The following is a 14,082-nucleotide window of genomic DNA, read 5'->3' on the forward strand; positions in this document are numbered from 1 at the left end:
CCCCATCAAAGGCTTTTCTTGGCATCCTTCTCCTCACTGTGGAGAATCCCCTGGGGCTCCTGGAATGTGGGGACAGAGGACACAGCTCTGCCTCCCACCCTGCCCCTGCCCTAAGAGCAAAGCTGCCACTTGCACAGGGTTAAATGCAATGTTTGGAACTTCCTTCTCCACAAATCACCCTTGCAAAAAGCTCCCTGAGCTCTGTTCTCGTGGCAGAGACTTTCCCCAATACCAGAGCTTGGATCACAGCTGGGTCACAGCGCCCACCCTGCAAAGCTCAGCTCTGCTCTCCTGGGCTCACTCAGAACCCCAGAACATTCCCAGGTGTTGCTTTTTCCTGACCCCAGGAGACCCCAATTACCACGCTGCTATTGTGCCAATTAACAACTGCACTAATGAGGCCTCGTGCAAACCTGAACAGAGACATTTCCCTGCTCTGCTCTCCCAGGGCAGGCTCTACACCTGAAGCAAGAATTTCTGTGGGTTTAATATTTCCAGGAAAGTTAAAGAAATATGGGGCAGAGCAAATCCTGGCTCCTGCTTTTCCCTGGAATGGGAGAGGCACGGATGAGTGAGCTCAGAGGTGGAGGGCAGACAGCTCCAGTCACACAGAATTCCTTCTGCCTCAGCAGAGGACACTAAGAAGGGCTGACTGATTTTTTTCCATTCAGGCACTTAAGCAAATAAAGAGCGTGAGCCAATTAAATCTTAATGGGATTTATGCTCTGAGCCATATAGAGAATCCTGAGGAAAAAAAAAAAATCCCATTTCTTGTCACAGTAAGGTCCCTGCTATAGGAAAAGCTTTTCCTGGTGCTCTGACCCAGAGTGATGCAAATTGCATTTTAATTAAAAGGATCCTCTGCAACTCTTCTGTCAAATAAAACCCTCAGGCTTGGGTTTGGGTGTTTTTAAACCCCTCTCTGCCAATATTGGGGTTTTTTTCCCTGCTTTCATACAAAGCCAGATGTCCCAGAAAATAAAAGGTCCAGATGGAGCTGGGACTCAGTCAAAAGGTGTATCCAAGCACACATCTGACCTGAATATTCCTCACAACAAAAATAAATTGCCATGGAAGGATGAGGTTTTAATTGACTGCAGAATAACAACTGCAACATTCAGGACAGCTGAATCTTGAATAAGAGCTAAAGAGGAGCATAGGATAAAGGCAGACAGCAAAAAAAAAAAAAAAAGGGAAAAAAAAGAGAATACCAAAAAAATTGCATTAGATCATTTTTGGGTGCATTAGGCCAGTGATGTTTTGTTGTTGTTTTCTGTGTCAGTTTGCTGCATGTTTATTTAAAACGTTAAGATTTTTTTAAAAGAGCTTTGCAGCACCTTTTCTCCCTTTAAATAAATAAAAGAGCCTTTAAAAATTCAGTGGTTCTTTCAAATGGAAGCTGCTTGTTCCTGTTGCTGCTGCCAGCATCTCTGATTTCAGGTGACATGGACCCCTCAGAGTCAGGGCATCAAAAATTCAGGGTGAGGTGGAGCCTCTGCCTTCTGTGATTGCCTGGAATCCTCCTGGCAGAGTAAATTCTTCCCTGGAAGAGTAAATGAGGTCACCCCACCCTGCCCAAGCACAAAGCCACCCTCTTTCTGCCCTAAATCCTCTGCTTTCCTCGAGAGAAGAAAGAACCAAGTGCCAAATGTCCTGGACCCCATCAAAGGCTTTTCTTGGCATCCTTCTCCTCTCTGTGGAGGATCCCCTGGAGCTCCTGGAATGTGGGGACAGAGGACACAGCTCTGCACTGACAGCAAAACTGCCACTTGCACAGGGTTAAATACAATTCTTTTGAACCTCCTTCTTCACAAATCACTCTTGCAAAAAGCTCCCTGAGCTCTGTTCTCATGGCAGAGACTTTCCCCAGTATCAGAGCCTGGATCCCAGCTGGGTCACAGCGCCCACACTGCACTAAATCGGCCCTGGAGCTTCCAGCTTGGCTGTTTGGAGGTGAAATCCTCTCAAAGAGACTCAAAATTCTTCTTTAAACCTGGTTATTAAGATTTTCATTAATTGTACCTCACCCCTCAGTGCCCACTGAGTCAGCCCATCAAATCTTTTTGGTACAGAGATATCTCCATGTGGGTTTTTGTTTTGACTCTCTGGCTTGGATTTCTAATCTGTTCCTATCTCTGCTGAAGGAAAATCAGGATGGATGAGATAAAATAATACATTTCACTGGATAATGAGCAATAAAGGGACAGAGGGGTCGATGGGATGGGTGGAACATGGCTGGGTTGTCTCCACAGTGGCAAAGTGTGTGGACACAGGTTGGACAGGCAAAACAGAGCAGCAAGAGACAGGAAGAACATATTACCCCATGAAACTCCTAGAGAGAGATTCCAGCGAGGAGAAGACAAAGAAAGAGCAGAGTCAATGACAAACAGAAACATCAGAGAGATCCCCCAGCCCCTGGCCCACTCCCACCAAGCCCACAGGATAAACCAGTGGGAAGGGAGGGCTCTGCACAGAAACCCCACATTTGTCACATTCACATTCTCTGGAAAAATCCCTTCACCCAGGATTCTTCTCCTGGGAAGCTGAGAGGCCTCAGAGAAAAGGAAAACAATTCTCATCTCATTTGCTTCTCCTGTGCTGTGCTCATGTGGAATGTGTTTGGAGATTGTTCACCCACAGGTGATTGTTCCATTGCATTCTGCTGGGAGTTGTTTTCACTCTTTGGCCAATCAGGGCCAAGCTGTGTCAGGGCTCTGGAGAGAGTCAGGAGTTTTCATTATTATCTTTTTAGCATTCTGTAAGAATCCTTGCTGTATTCTTTATTACAGTATAGTATTCTTTAATGTAATATAGTATCATAAAATAATCAATTAGCCTTGTGAGAACATGGAGTCAAATTCATCATTCCTCCCTGTCCCTGCAAATACAATAAAACATTCCCTGCTGGATCAGCTCTTCCACTGGGAAAAACACCTCCACATCTCTTCTCTCCCACTTTGGGAGTGAAAACCTCAGTTATTTGTTTTTTCCAAGAGCATCCCAAAATTCTGGGCATTTCTGTTCCGATTTTTTCCAGGCCAAATCTTTCCTTCTCTCCCTCAGCTGTTCCTCCCAAGTACATTCTGCACCTGGGGCTGAGAGAGTTTTTTGTTTGCTTCCATTTCCCTAAGGACTCAAATGTGTCTGGGTGTTTGTGGCATGTTTATCTCCAGAAAAAGAAAGGGATTTCTCTTTGAAATGCTTTGCTGAATGGAAAACATTAGTTTATTATTATCAGCATCATACTGCTGTTTCCAGCATCACTCTGGGGGTGTTGTTTGAAATTGATTTTTTATTTTTCTAACCACAGAGCTGCTTCTAAAGAGCTGCAGGCAGAAAGAAAACCCACAGCTGCTTTGAGAGCTGGATTTTATCAATCTTGTACCAGTGACTGATACCATCTCAAATGCTTAAATTAACACAGGCTGCTGCAATATTGCAGATGGGAGTGTTCCAGGGAGCCCTGCTATTCCCAGGTTTTTAGAGATGGGTTAATTCAGTGAGAAGTTGGTTCACATCACATTCAGTGGACAGCAAGAGGCCAAAAACATGAATTAAATCCCACCCTGCACATGGCAGTTGTGGGTTTTGCAAACAAAGTGGTGACAGCCACATTAAATCCCCTTTTTAGTGACACTAAAGGAGGAGGGTGACAGGATTTGCTGGAAAAACCCAACTGATTGAACAACAAAGAGACTCCAGGAGCTCCTTTTTGGGATTATCAACATTCAGCTGGCTCTGTGTGTCCATCTGGTTTAACCAAACCAGGAGCTGGGCCTAAACCCTGGCTCTCTACCCTGTCAGGACTCAGAACTGGAACAGGCAAAAATCATTTCCTAGGAATGACTGATTTTCCAGCTTTTGGGCTGCAGCAGAGAGGCTGCAGGCATTCCCTGGATTGGATGTTGCCTACTGGAAAAGGGATGAGGAGCAGGGCTTACAGAAAGCAGAAAAATCACAGAAGAAATTCAAATTTTCCCGAGTCTCACAAATAAGCTTGTCTGACTTTAATCTGGGAGACAGTAACTAGGCAGGGTTTATGCAGTCCCTGCTGTAAAACCCTGCTCAAGACTCACTCACAGTGGAAAATAAAAGCAGCTTGGGGCACCTATTATAAAGCACAGGCAGGGGATGTAGAAGTAATTTATTTGGAGGTTGCTGAGGTGCTGTTAGATATTCATGGCCCAACATCAGCAACAGAAGAAAACCTGAGCATGAAAAGCCTCGGAAAGATTAAAAATTATTCATTTTAATCCATAACTCAAGCAAGGAAAATCTCCCTCCAAAGAAGATGGTGTTCAAAGAGAAGGTGTTTTAAAGGCAGAGCCTGAGGTTTGCTCTCACAGCACAGGGAGCTGCTCTGAAGGGCTCCCAAATGCCCCTTCTCCCATCAGCCTTGAAGTTGGAATTCCTGATGGAAAAGGGAAATTCTCATGGAACCCCAGACTCTGGGTTGTGCTGTTTTATGTGATTATTTTACTTCTCTACCTCTCTTCAACTCAGAGGAGCTTTGTTAAATTCTAATGTTGCTACATGGCTTTTTAAAGTTAAATTTTTGATTAACTCGGTCTGGGTTAAGTCAGTCTAGTTGTGAAAGATGTTCCACAGATATATTTCATGTGCAGGGAAATAAAACCCCACACGTGTCCAGTCAAGCTTAAAAAGCAGCTTGGTTTTGGATATTAAATTTTAGGTGAGCAGGACATTCACCAAGATAATTTTGCTTAGGACAGAGAAGTCAGCTCCTCCAAAAATCAGATTTTAATGAGGGACAAAATGTTTAAAGAGAGGAGGGCAGCACCCCTTTGAAAACATTATGTTGGATATGATTTTCTCCAAGACCTGACTAATTTGGTGAAGGATCAGGCACAGCCCAGCTTTCAATATCCCCAAAAATCACACCTAAAATATCAATCCTGTGCATCCATTTTTTGGTCAATTTAACTTAGAGGGTTTATTTGCATTTGTGTTTATTTGTATTTGCACTGAAGAAAAGCAGATCTAAACCACCAATCTCACAGCCTGGATGCGACAGCAATTGTGACAGCTCAGAAAACAAAAACTTGCTGAGGTTTTGTGCATTATTTTGTGCAGAGCTGAGAGAGGAGCAGGGATTTGGCTCTGCTTTAAAAATTTCTGCCAGTCGAAAGCAGCCCAGGCACGCTCCGTGGCTCCCTGACAAAGGTGGATGCTTTTCTCATTAGCTGCTAATTCTCTTTAGCAAGTGAAACAATTTCCTCTCCTCTAATCATCGTGTCACAAACCGGGCAGTGCGGGGCTGCTGCACATTCCCCTAATTGCTCGGGGCTAATTTAGCAGAAGATTAAACTGGTCAAGTCCCGCTGCCTGCTTCCAGGTCTCTCCCATTGTTTCTCAGCAAAGGATTTGCAAACAACAATCCGAGTGGAAAATTTCCTCCCATTCTCCAGCTCGGCTCCTGAAGGATGGAAGGAGCTGCATTGCTCTTCCTCTGGTTGTTTCCAAGGAAAAAGGCTTGGATGAGAAGTTAATCTTATTTTTTAAGGAGTTATTTCTCTGTGTTAGTTGCTCAAAATCCTCCATGATATGAAAGAAGAACGTGGGGTGTTATTGAAAGGCAAAAACACAGAGCTGGGTTTGAGGGAGGGAGTGAAACTCAGTGGAAGTACAGAGAGAGGAGAGAGAAAAGGAGAGAAAAGCAAAGGTTTGTGAGCCAGAATAAATATCCACAACTCTGGAAAAAAGGGTTTGCCAAGAGTTCCCAGAGTTATCAGCTGATTTCTTAAACTGTTTTCTCAAAACACTGCAAGATTCTCACAATCACTGACTGGAGACACTGGACTGCCACAAGTGTTACAGTGAGTTCCTGAAAAGAACTGGCCAAAGAATCACAAAAATCTTGGCTTGGTGTTTGAATGAGCAGTGAATGGACTCAGGCTGAAGCTGGGAGGATTTTCTCCAAATTCCACAACACAAATTTAGCTGGGTTTATTCTTTTCTTCCCACCCCCTGGAAAAAGAGCAAGAACTGAACATTTCACTGAGAAATGGAGCTACAAACATCACACAGCCACTGTCCCTGTGCCAGCTCCTGCCCCCTCTGTCACTTAGCCCTGAAATTTGGGAATTTGGAGGAAAATGAACTTACGAGAAGGCAAAAGCCACCAGGGCCCCACTGACCACAATGAAGTCCAGGATGTTCCACAGGTCACGGAAGTAGGAGCCAGGGTGGAGCAGCAGCCCCAAGTCAATCATCTGCAGAGAAAACCCAGCAAAGGAAGAGCTTTAATAAAACATGGCCCAAATCCACCCTGCAAAGGGGCAGGAGAAGGTTCTGGATCAAAGCACCCTTCACAAATTGCTGAGATACTCAGCCAAGCTGCTCCTCTGTAACAGGCAGGAAAACTCTCCCAAAAATGAAGCTCAAATTAACAAACCACAAGCAAAAGCTGTAGAAATGAGAGCTCTCACTGCTCCCCAGGATTTTTTCCACACACATGCATTCATCCTGTTTTATTCTGCATCTCTTTTGCATCTTGCTCTGACAGGAAAACCCAACTCTTGCCTTACCCCAGCACTGAACCCTGGTTTTATGGAATTGTGCTCTCTGGGAAGTTACTGCCCACAGTCCTGGCAAAACCTGTCACCCTACTGAGCAAAAAGATAAATTCTCAGCTTTTTGAAACATGACAAACCAAGAATCAGTTGTTATTAATATTCCTTCCAAAGGGAAGAATCAGGAGTGTCTCATCAAAGTCTGTCAGCTCCTGGTTCTTCCCAGTTCTTATCCTCAAGATATCCTGATTTTCCTCCATAAAATGTGAGATTGCAGCCAGGAGAGCTGCTGCATCTGACTGTGAGAGCTGTTCCCAACTTCAAGCTCTCCATCCTCCCCACTTCTGTCCTGCTCCAGCTTCTCACAAATAAATCTGAAAGAGGAGGTGAATCTTCCTGCTTGGAGAAGTTCTTACCTTGATCACCATCTCAAAGGTGAAGACTCCTGTAAATATATAATCCAGGTATTTCAGAGCCTAAGTGGGAAGGGAAAATGTGTGTTAGGGAAGGCCACAACTGAAATAACCTGCACATGAGCAAGGAGTAAAATATCTAATCCAACAATGGTCTGTCTGATAGACAAAAATCATCAGGTGGGAGGGTTGCAGATTATTTAGGCACAAACCTGAATAATCTGATTTAAAGCAGCATTTTCCCAGACCTTGCCATACTGCACCCAAGGCTGGCTACAGTGCACCTGCATTTCTGGCAGGTTTACCAAGGCAAAAGGGGTATTTCCAAATGAAATGTTTGAACATCCTTTCCTAAGGACGTTCAAGGTCCTTAGGATCCAGCCTCTCCCAGTGTGGAATGGGGTGCCAGACACACATCAGCCACACAAGCCCTGATTTCCAAGTTCTCATGCTCAGATGTGGCTGAAGCAGCAGAAAGGGACAGGAATTTGAGAATTTTGACAGTGAAACAAAGATAATTGGAGTGTGTCCCCAAAGGCAGCTCTAATTCTGCATGGCTAGCACCTGCGGAGATGGGAAAAGCTGTGAGCTGTGAGATTTCTGGCAATTTTGGGAGGAGGAAAGCACCTGAATGCTGGGAATTTTGGGAGGAGAAAAGTACCTGAATTCTGGGAATTTTGGAAGAGAGAAGCACCTGGATTCTGGGAATTTTGGAAGAGAGAAGCACCTGGATTCTGGGCATTTTGGGAGGAGGAAAGCACCTGAATTCTGGGAATTTTGGGAGGAGGAAAGTACCTGAATTCTGGGAATTTTGGAGGAGAAAAGCACCTGGATTCTGGGAATTTTGGGAGGAGGAAAGCACCTGGATTCTGGGCAATTTTGGGAGGAGAAGAAACACCTGAATTGTGGGCATTTTGGGAGGAGAAAAGCACCTGAATTTTGGGCATTTTGGGAGGAGGAAAGCACCTGGATTCCGGGCATTTTGGGAGGAGGAAAGCACCTGAATTTTGGGAGGAGGAAGGGACCTGAATTCTGAGAGGAGAACAGTATCCGATTTCTGGGAATTTTGGGAGGAGAACAGCACCTGGATTCTGGGCACCTTGAGAGGAGAAAAGCACCTGAATTCTGGGCATTTGGGGAGGAGAAAAGCACCTGAACTCTGGGCATTTGGGGAGGAGAAAAGCATCTGGATTCTGGGCATTTTGGAGGAGAGAAGCACCTGAATTCTGGGCATTCTGGGAGGAGAAAAGCACCTGAATTCTGAGCAGAGAACAGCACCTGCATTCTGGGAATTTTGGGAGGAGAAAAGCACCTGGATTCTGGGCACCTTGATAGGAGAAAAGCACCTGAATTCTGAGGATTTTGGGAGGAGAGAAGCACCTGAATTCCTTGAGGAGAAAAGCACCTGAATTCTGGGCATTTTGGGAGGAGGAAAGCACCTGAATTCTGAGAGGAGAACAGTATCCGATTTCTGGGAATTTTGGGAGGAGAAAAGCACCTGAATTCTGGCAGGAGAAAAGCTCCTGAATTCTGGGCATTTTGGGAGGAGAGAAGCACCTGAATTCCTTGAGGAGAAAAGCACCTGGATTCTGGGCACCTTGAGAGGAGCAAAGCACCTGAATTCTGAGCATTTTGGGAGGAGAAAAGCACCTGGATTCTGGGAATTTTGGGAGGAGAAGAGCACCTGGATTCTGGGCAATTTTGGGTGGAGAAAAGCACCTGGATTCTGGGAGGAGAACAGCACCTAAATTCTGGGCATTTTGGAGGAGAGAAGCACCTGAATTCTGGGAGGAGAAAAGCTCCTGAATTCTGGGCATTCTGGGAGGAGAAAAGCACCTGAATTCTGGGAGCAGAGAACAGCACCTGCATTCTGGGAATTTTGGGAGGAGAAAAGCACCTGGATTCTGGGCACCTTGATAGGAGAAAAGCACCTGAATTCTGAGGATTTTGGGAGGAGAGAAGCACCTGAATTCCTTGAGGAGAAAAGCACCTGAATTGTGGGCATTTTGGGAGGAGAAAAGCACCTGAATTGTGGGCATTTTGGGAGGAGAAAAGCACCTGAATTCTGGGCACTTTGGAAGGAGAACAGCACCCGATTTCTGGGAATTTTGGGAGGAGAAAAGCACCTGGATTCTGGGCATTTTGGAGGAGAGAAGCACCTGGATTCTGGGAGGAGAAAAGCTCCTGAATTCTGGGCATTCTGGGAGGATAAAAGCTCTTGAATTCTGAGGATTTTGGGAGGAGAGAAGCACTTGAATTCTGGGCATTTTGGGAGGAGAAAAGCACCTGAATTCCTTGAGGAGAAAAGCACCTGGATTCTGGGCATTTTGGGAGGAGAAAAGCACCTGAATTCTGTGAATTTTGGGGGGCACTCACATCGTTCCTGGGAGACTCGGCCTGCACAGGGTCCTCTGCAGCCAGGGCGATGCTGCTGAGGGCGATGACGATCAGGATCACCATCTCGAAGTAGCGCAGGTTGACGATGTAGTGGAACAGGCGGCGGATCCTGCAGGGACACGAGCACACCAGGGGTCACAGAGAGGGGACAATGCCACAAACCCAGCAGGGGCAGCACCTCTGGGACTCCTGCTGTGATAATGGGGAGAGGAATGGTGGATTTGTCTTTCCAAACAAGCTGTGGGGCTGCTGGGAGATAAAACCAGCACTGGGAGATAAAAGAAACAATGGGAAGGGTTCCACTGATTGATGAATGGAAAAAGATATTTGCTTTTACAAATAAACTTTAGGTTTGCTGGTAAATGAAATTAGACATTGAGAGAGGAAAGAAACAATGGGGAAGAAAAACCCCTAAATTCCGTAAGAATTAAAAATGAAAAGGGAGGGTTATACATTAGAAGGAAATCTTTGGTATCAGGCACTCTGGGAAGTCTGAACCTCTCAAGTACCTCAGCCAGTGGGGAAAAAGAGAAGGGAAATGTGGCTGGGAAATTGGGATAAAAAGGAGGGGGCATCCTCCAAAAACTGGAGAGACCCCAGGGGAATGCCCCATGGCCTCTCCCTTTATTCAAATAAAGTAAATGGACTCCTCTGTCTCCTTTTTGGACATAAACCTCTGGTGTTTGTGGATTAATTTTCCTAACAATGGGAAGGAAATTAAAAAACAGGCTTGAAATTCCAGTTTGCAGCAGATCTGTGGTGAGAGATAAACGAGGGAGTTCAATGTCTTTGCACTGATCTCTGCTCCCTCTGCAAGGCAGCAACATCCATTCATCTCCTTATCTCTTTATCTATTTATCTCCCTATCTAGTTATTTCTCTATCTATTTATCTCTCTACCCATCTGTCAAAAGAGCACTGAGAGCTTTCAAGCATCCACACTCAATTCTGCAAATTATGTTTATGGCACTCCCCCGTCCTTCTCCCTCTGAACTGCCAGGTTAACGCCCTGTGAGCTCAAAACAAGGTTTGAAATCCTTTTAGTGTCAACTAATCCCTTTAAAATGTTGACACTCAGCTGAATCTGCCTTTGTGGCTCTGAGTGTTCCTCCCACCAATTTCTCTCTGCCTGCACTTTACTCCAACTCTCACTTTACAGCACAAATACTTTACAGGAATAGATTTGATTACTTCCACCTAATCTTTTTATTCACAAATTGTGTCCGAGGAAAATGGTAAATGCTCCTATTTCTAAGCAATCCAAAAGTCTTCACAAATTGCAGCTAATAATTCCTTCTGACCACAATTCCCAAATCCTTAATTGCACACAGAGCTCTGCATTTGCACCATATTTGTCAGCTGAATAAAGGACTTAGCCCGAGAATCAAATTATAGATTTAACTTGCCAACAACTTTGTTATCTGAGAATGTATTTCAGCTCCTCTATCCCATTTTCTCTAAGCAAATATATGAGCAGTGAGAATTAAAGTCTATTTTTCACATCTACTTACATACTCCTTTTCTTTGGCTTGCTAATGGATTCCGAGTGGAAAAGAGTTCCAAATACCAGGGAAGCAAATGTGATAGAAAATAACCTGGAGAAAAGTGCTTTTGTGGACCCCTTAACTGTAGTTTTCAATCTGCCAGGGGAAGATGATCATCTCCATGCCCCAAGAAGCCACAGAAGTGAAAGGCAACATTTCCAATACCATTTGTAGCCATAATTCCTGCATCAAACTCAATTCATCAAAGCAATAACAAGCCCCTATTTTTAGCCCCTCACTGTTCATAACCAGCAGTGAGATGTGGGAGCATTTGTGAACTGCCAGTGGGGCTTGAGAAATCACTTCACAGCCCTGGGTGCTCTAAGAGGGTGGTGCCACTTGGGGAAAAGGAATTTATTTCTGCTTCCCTGAGCTGTTTTCCCCTCTGGCAGCACCTGGGTCATGGATCCCAGCAGGGTTTGGAAGGGAGGTGGCAGCACTGGAGTGGGGAAAAGCTTCTGACCCCAGAAAGAGCTCTCAGCTCTGGTCCCAGCAGCCAGAAGCCCTGGGGGATGCAGCTGGCTCTGCACCTTGCCCAGAGGACAAACAAGCTGCTGACATTCCTGGGGTTTGGGCTTTGTCGTGGTATTCCCCCTTGGCTTGCTTGTAACACATTTTTTCTGCCAATGAACTTTATTTTTCCAATGGCCTTTCAGCACAGTTGTTTGGTTGTTTTGTTTTTTCTGGGGGGAAGTGAAAGCTGGAGGAAGCTGAAACAACAAAGCAACTGAAAGAACCCTGAGATCCTGGACTCCGAGGCTCAGAAGGTCCTAACTGGGATGATGGGAGAGAAAAGAAGCAGCCACAGGAAAGAAGGGAATTTTGCTGCTTCTCTGCCTGCCCAGCCCAGCCCTCAGCTCAGAGCCCTGGGCCCAGCACCTCTCAGTCCCCAGCCAGCCCTGCTGCCTTGGCACCTCTTTCCCAGCTCATTTTTGGTGGTCACTTCACAGCAAAAAGACCAAATATTAGGGAAATATCATTTCCTTCTCCATCCAGACAGAGGCCAAACTCCATAATCCCAATTTGGCTCCTCAGGTGATGGTCCCAGGGCTGCCAGAGCTCCAGGAGCGTTTGGACAATCTGGGATGGCCAGGATGGGATTGTTGGGGTGTCTGTGCAGGGCCAGGAGCCAGATCAATGATCCTGGTGGGTCTCTCCCAGCTCAGTCAGGAGATTCTGGGATGCTGTTCAGCCTGCCCAGGGTCCAGGGGTACCAGAGGGGCTTTTTGGATGTCAAATCTGAGAACTCAGAGCCTGTTTTGTTCCAGGACTGCACAGGATGCCACAGCCCCCAGCAGCAGGAGGAGAACTCATCCTCCTCTTAAATCCAGCTGCCAAAGAAGGGCCTGAGCTCCCCTTTGGGATCTGGGCACAGAGAAATTCCAAGTACAAGTTTACCTGAGCCAGAGAGAAACCTCTGCTCTGAGGGGAGCTCCAGAAGTCCCAAACACCCTCCCTTAAAATGCTCAAACTGACTCACAGCCCTTCATGCCACAATAATTCCAAACCCTCTCCTCATTGGTCCCACAGCCCTGCAGAGGAACAGATTCAGAATTCCCAGGCTTGGAGTCCAAAGCTCCCCAGGAGGCAGCACTGCCTGAAGGAGAAGAAATGCCCCAAACCCAGCAGATCCCACTGCCAGCCTTGACAAACAAAAAACATCCAGGTTTTCCCAGAAGTTCAAAGTTTGCAGTGATGTGAAGCCACTTTATGGAAAGAACAGGAATTCCAGCTGAGGAACCTGCAGGAATTTGCTGGTATCCAAATAGTCCTCAACCTGTTATTCCTGATAAAATCTTTTCCCAACAGTGAGGCAATATCCCTCAACCTGTTATTCCTGATAAAATCTCTTCCCAACAGCCCCTGTGCTCCCACTTTTTGGGATCTAAATCAGCAAGGTCTGCCCAAAGCATTTTCTTTTCCCTATCCTGGTAATTTATCCTTCCAGGAAAACGAACAGAACAGCATCTGACCCACAGAAATGGGCTTTTATTTCATGTCCCAATGTGTTTTCAGATATGAAAACCCCACTCCTGTTATTGCTTTGAGGCACCTGGAGCCCATGATTGGTGTTAAAGGAACTTACGGGTTTGTGGGGCTGAGGATGAACATGGAGCTGTAAGGCAGGATTGGTTTAGGCCCATTTTTGGTCAGGTCATCGACATCTTTCTTCTCCTCTGTTTTGCTTTCAAACTCCACGTTGTTCACTGGAAATGGGAATTCAGGGAGAACACAAAGGAGAGGGTTAGAAATGGATCTGCAGCCTTCCTGCTGCCTGGAACAGCTGGAAATGGCAGCAGTGCAGCTGGGAGAGCAAAGAGCCTTGGGAAGTGCTGATTAAATGGGATGAACAATCATCGGATCGTTATCACCCCCTGCCCCTCCACTGCTGCTGAGCCACCCAGCAGAACAGCCAGGAAATGGAACCATGAGCTGATTTATCCCAGAGCTGCCAAACTGGGGCTGGAAAACCCATCCCAAGGAGCACGAATTCTCAGGGAGAGGGATCAGCTCGGGATCCTTGAATGAAATCAAAAGGAAGTCTGACCAGCCTCGTAATTCGGTGTTTTCTCCCATGGAGCAGGAGCACAAGTGGCTTTGGAACACATAAAAGAGCAGATTCATGGATGAGGTTTAATAATCTGGAGGCTGAGACTGCTGAACTTCCCAGAAATAGGAAAAGAAACGTGGAAAGGACTTCTTGGACCCCCCAGAGCTGTGCCTGCATCGTGCACCTTGGTTTGGGCAAAGTTCCCCACGTGCAAAGGTGAGCAGCTCCATCCTGCAGCAGGTTTTGGGATCTCCTTCTCTGAAATTGTTCCCAACCTCCCTCCCAAAGGTTGGAAATTCTCCAGTTCTCACCCTGACTTCACTTGCAGGGGGTTCATGGGATAGTTTACTGAAGATAATTTCCCATCTATGAGCTGGGTAACATTTCATGCTGCAAATTCTCTTCTTAGACACGTATAAAGGCTCTTCCATTAATTCCCAGGACCTAAAGTCCAACAATCCCACCCTTTGGAATGCATTCAGTGCAGGGCTGTTATTACTTTTTATTTTATTTTGCAAGAAAATGACATTTCTTTGTGTTTGAGTGACATGTTCAATAAACTCCTTATTGGATCTCCAGTCAGATCCAGAGGAAATGGCCAAGAAAGGGAGAGGCTGATAAATTGTGATTGACAGGAATGCAGCA

At 45.8% G+C, this 14,082-nt stretch overlaps 1 protein-coding gene across 11 annotated transcripts in view; it reads right to left on the bottom strand.

The window, feature by feature from the left end:
• The window catches only part of CACNA1B (calcium voltage-gated channel subunit alpha1 B), a 334,736-nt gene that overhangs the window by 67,455 nt on the left and 253,199 nt on the right, over positions 1-14,082 (bottom strand). For all 11 annotated transcript variants that reach the window (XM_071453699.1, XM_071453697.1, XM_071453694.1 and 8 more), the window contains 4 exons: positions 12,973-13,093; positions 9,323-9,452; positions 6,950-7,009; positions 6,127-6,233 (listed from right to left, as the gene is read on the bottom strand). In XM_071453699.1, the coding sequence (XP_071309800.1) occupies positions 6,127-6,233; positions 6,950-7,009; positions 9,323-9,452; positions 12,973-13,093 (418 nt within the window). The remainder of the gene's footprint in view (positions 1-6,126; positions 6,234-6,949; positions 7,010-9,322; positions 9,453-12,972; positions 13,094-14,082) is intronic.

This window comes from Agelaius tricolor, unplaced genomic scaffold, assembly GCF_023055355.1.
Source record: "Agelaius tricolor isolate 1412-34295 unplaced genomic scaffold, bAgeTri1.0.p SCAF_37, whole genome shotgun sequence".
NCBI lineage: Eukaryota > Metazoa > Chordata > Aves > Passeriformes > Icteridae > Agelaius > Agelaius tricolor.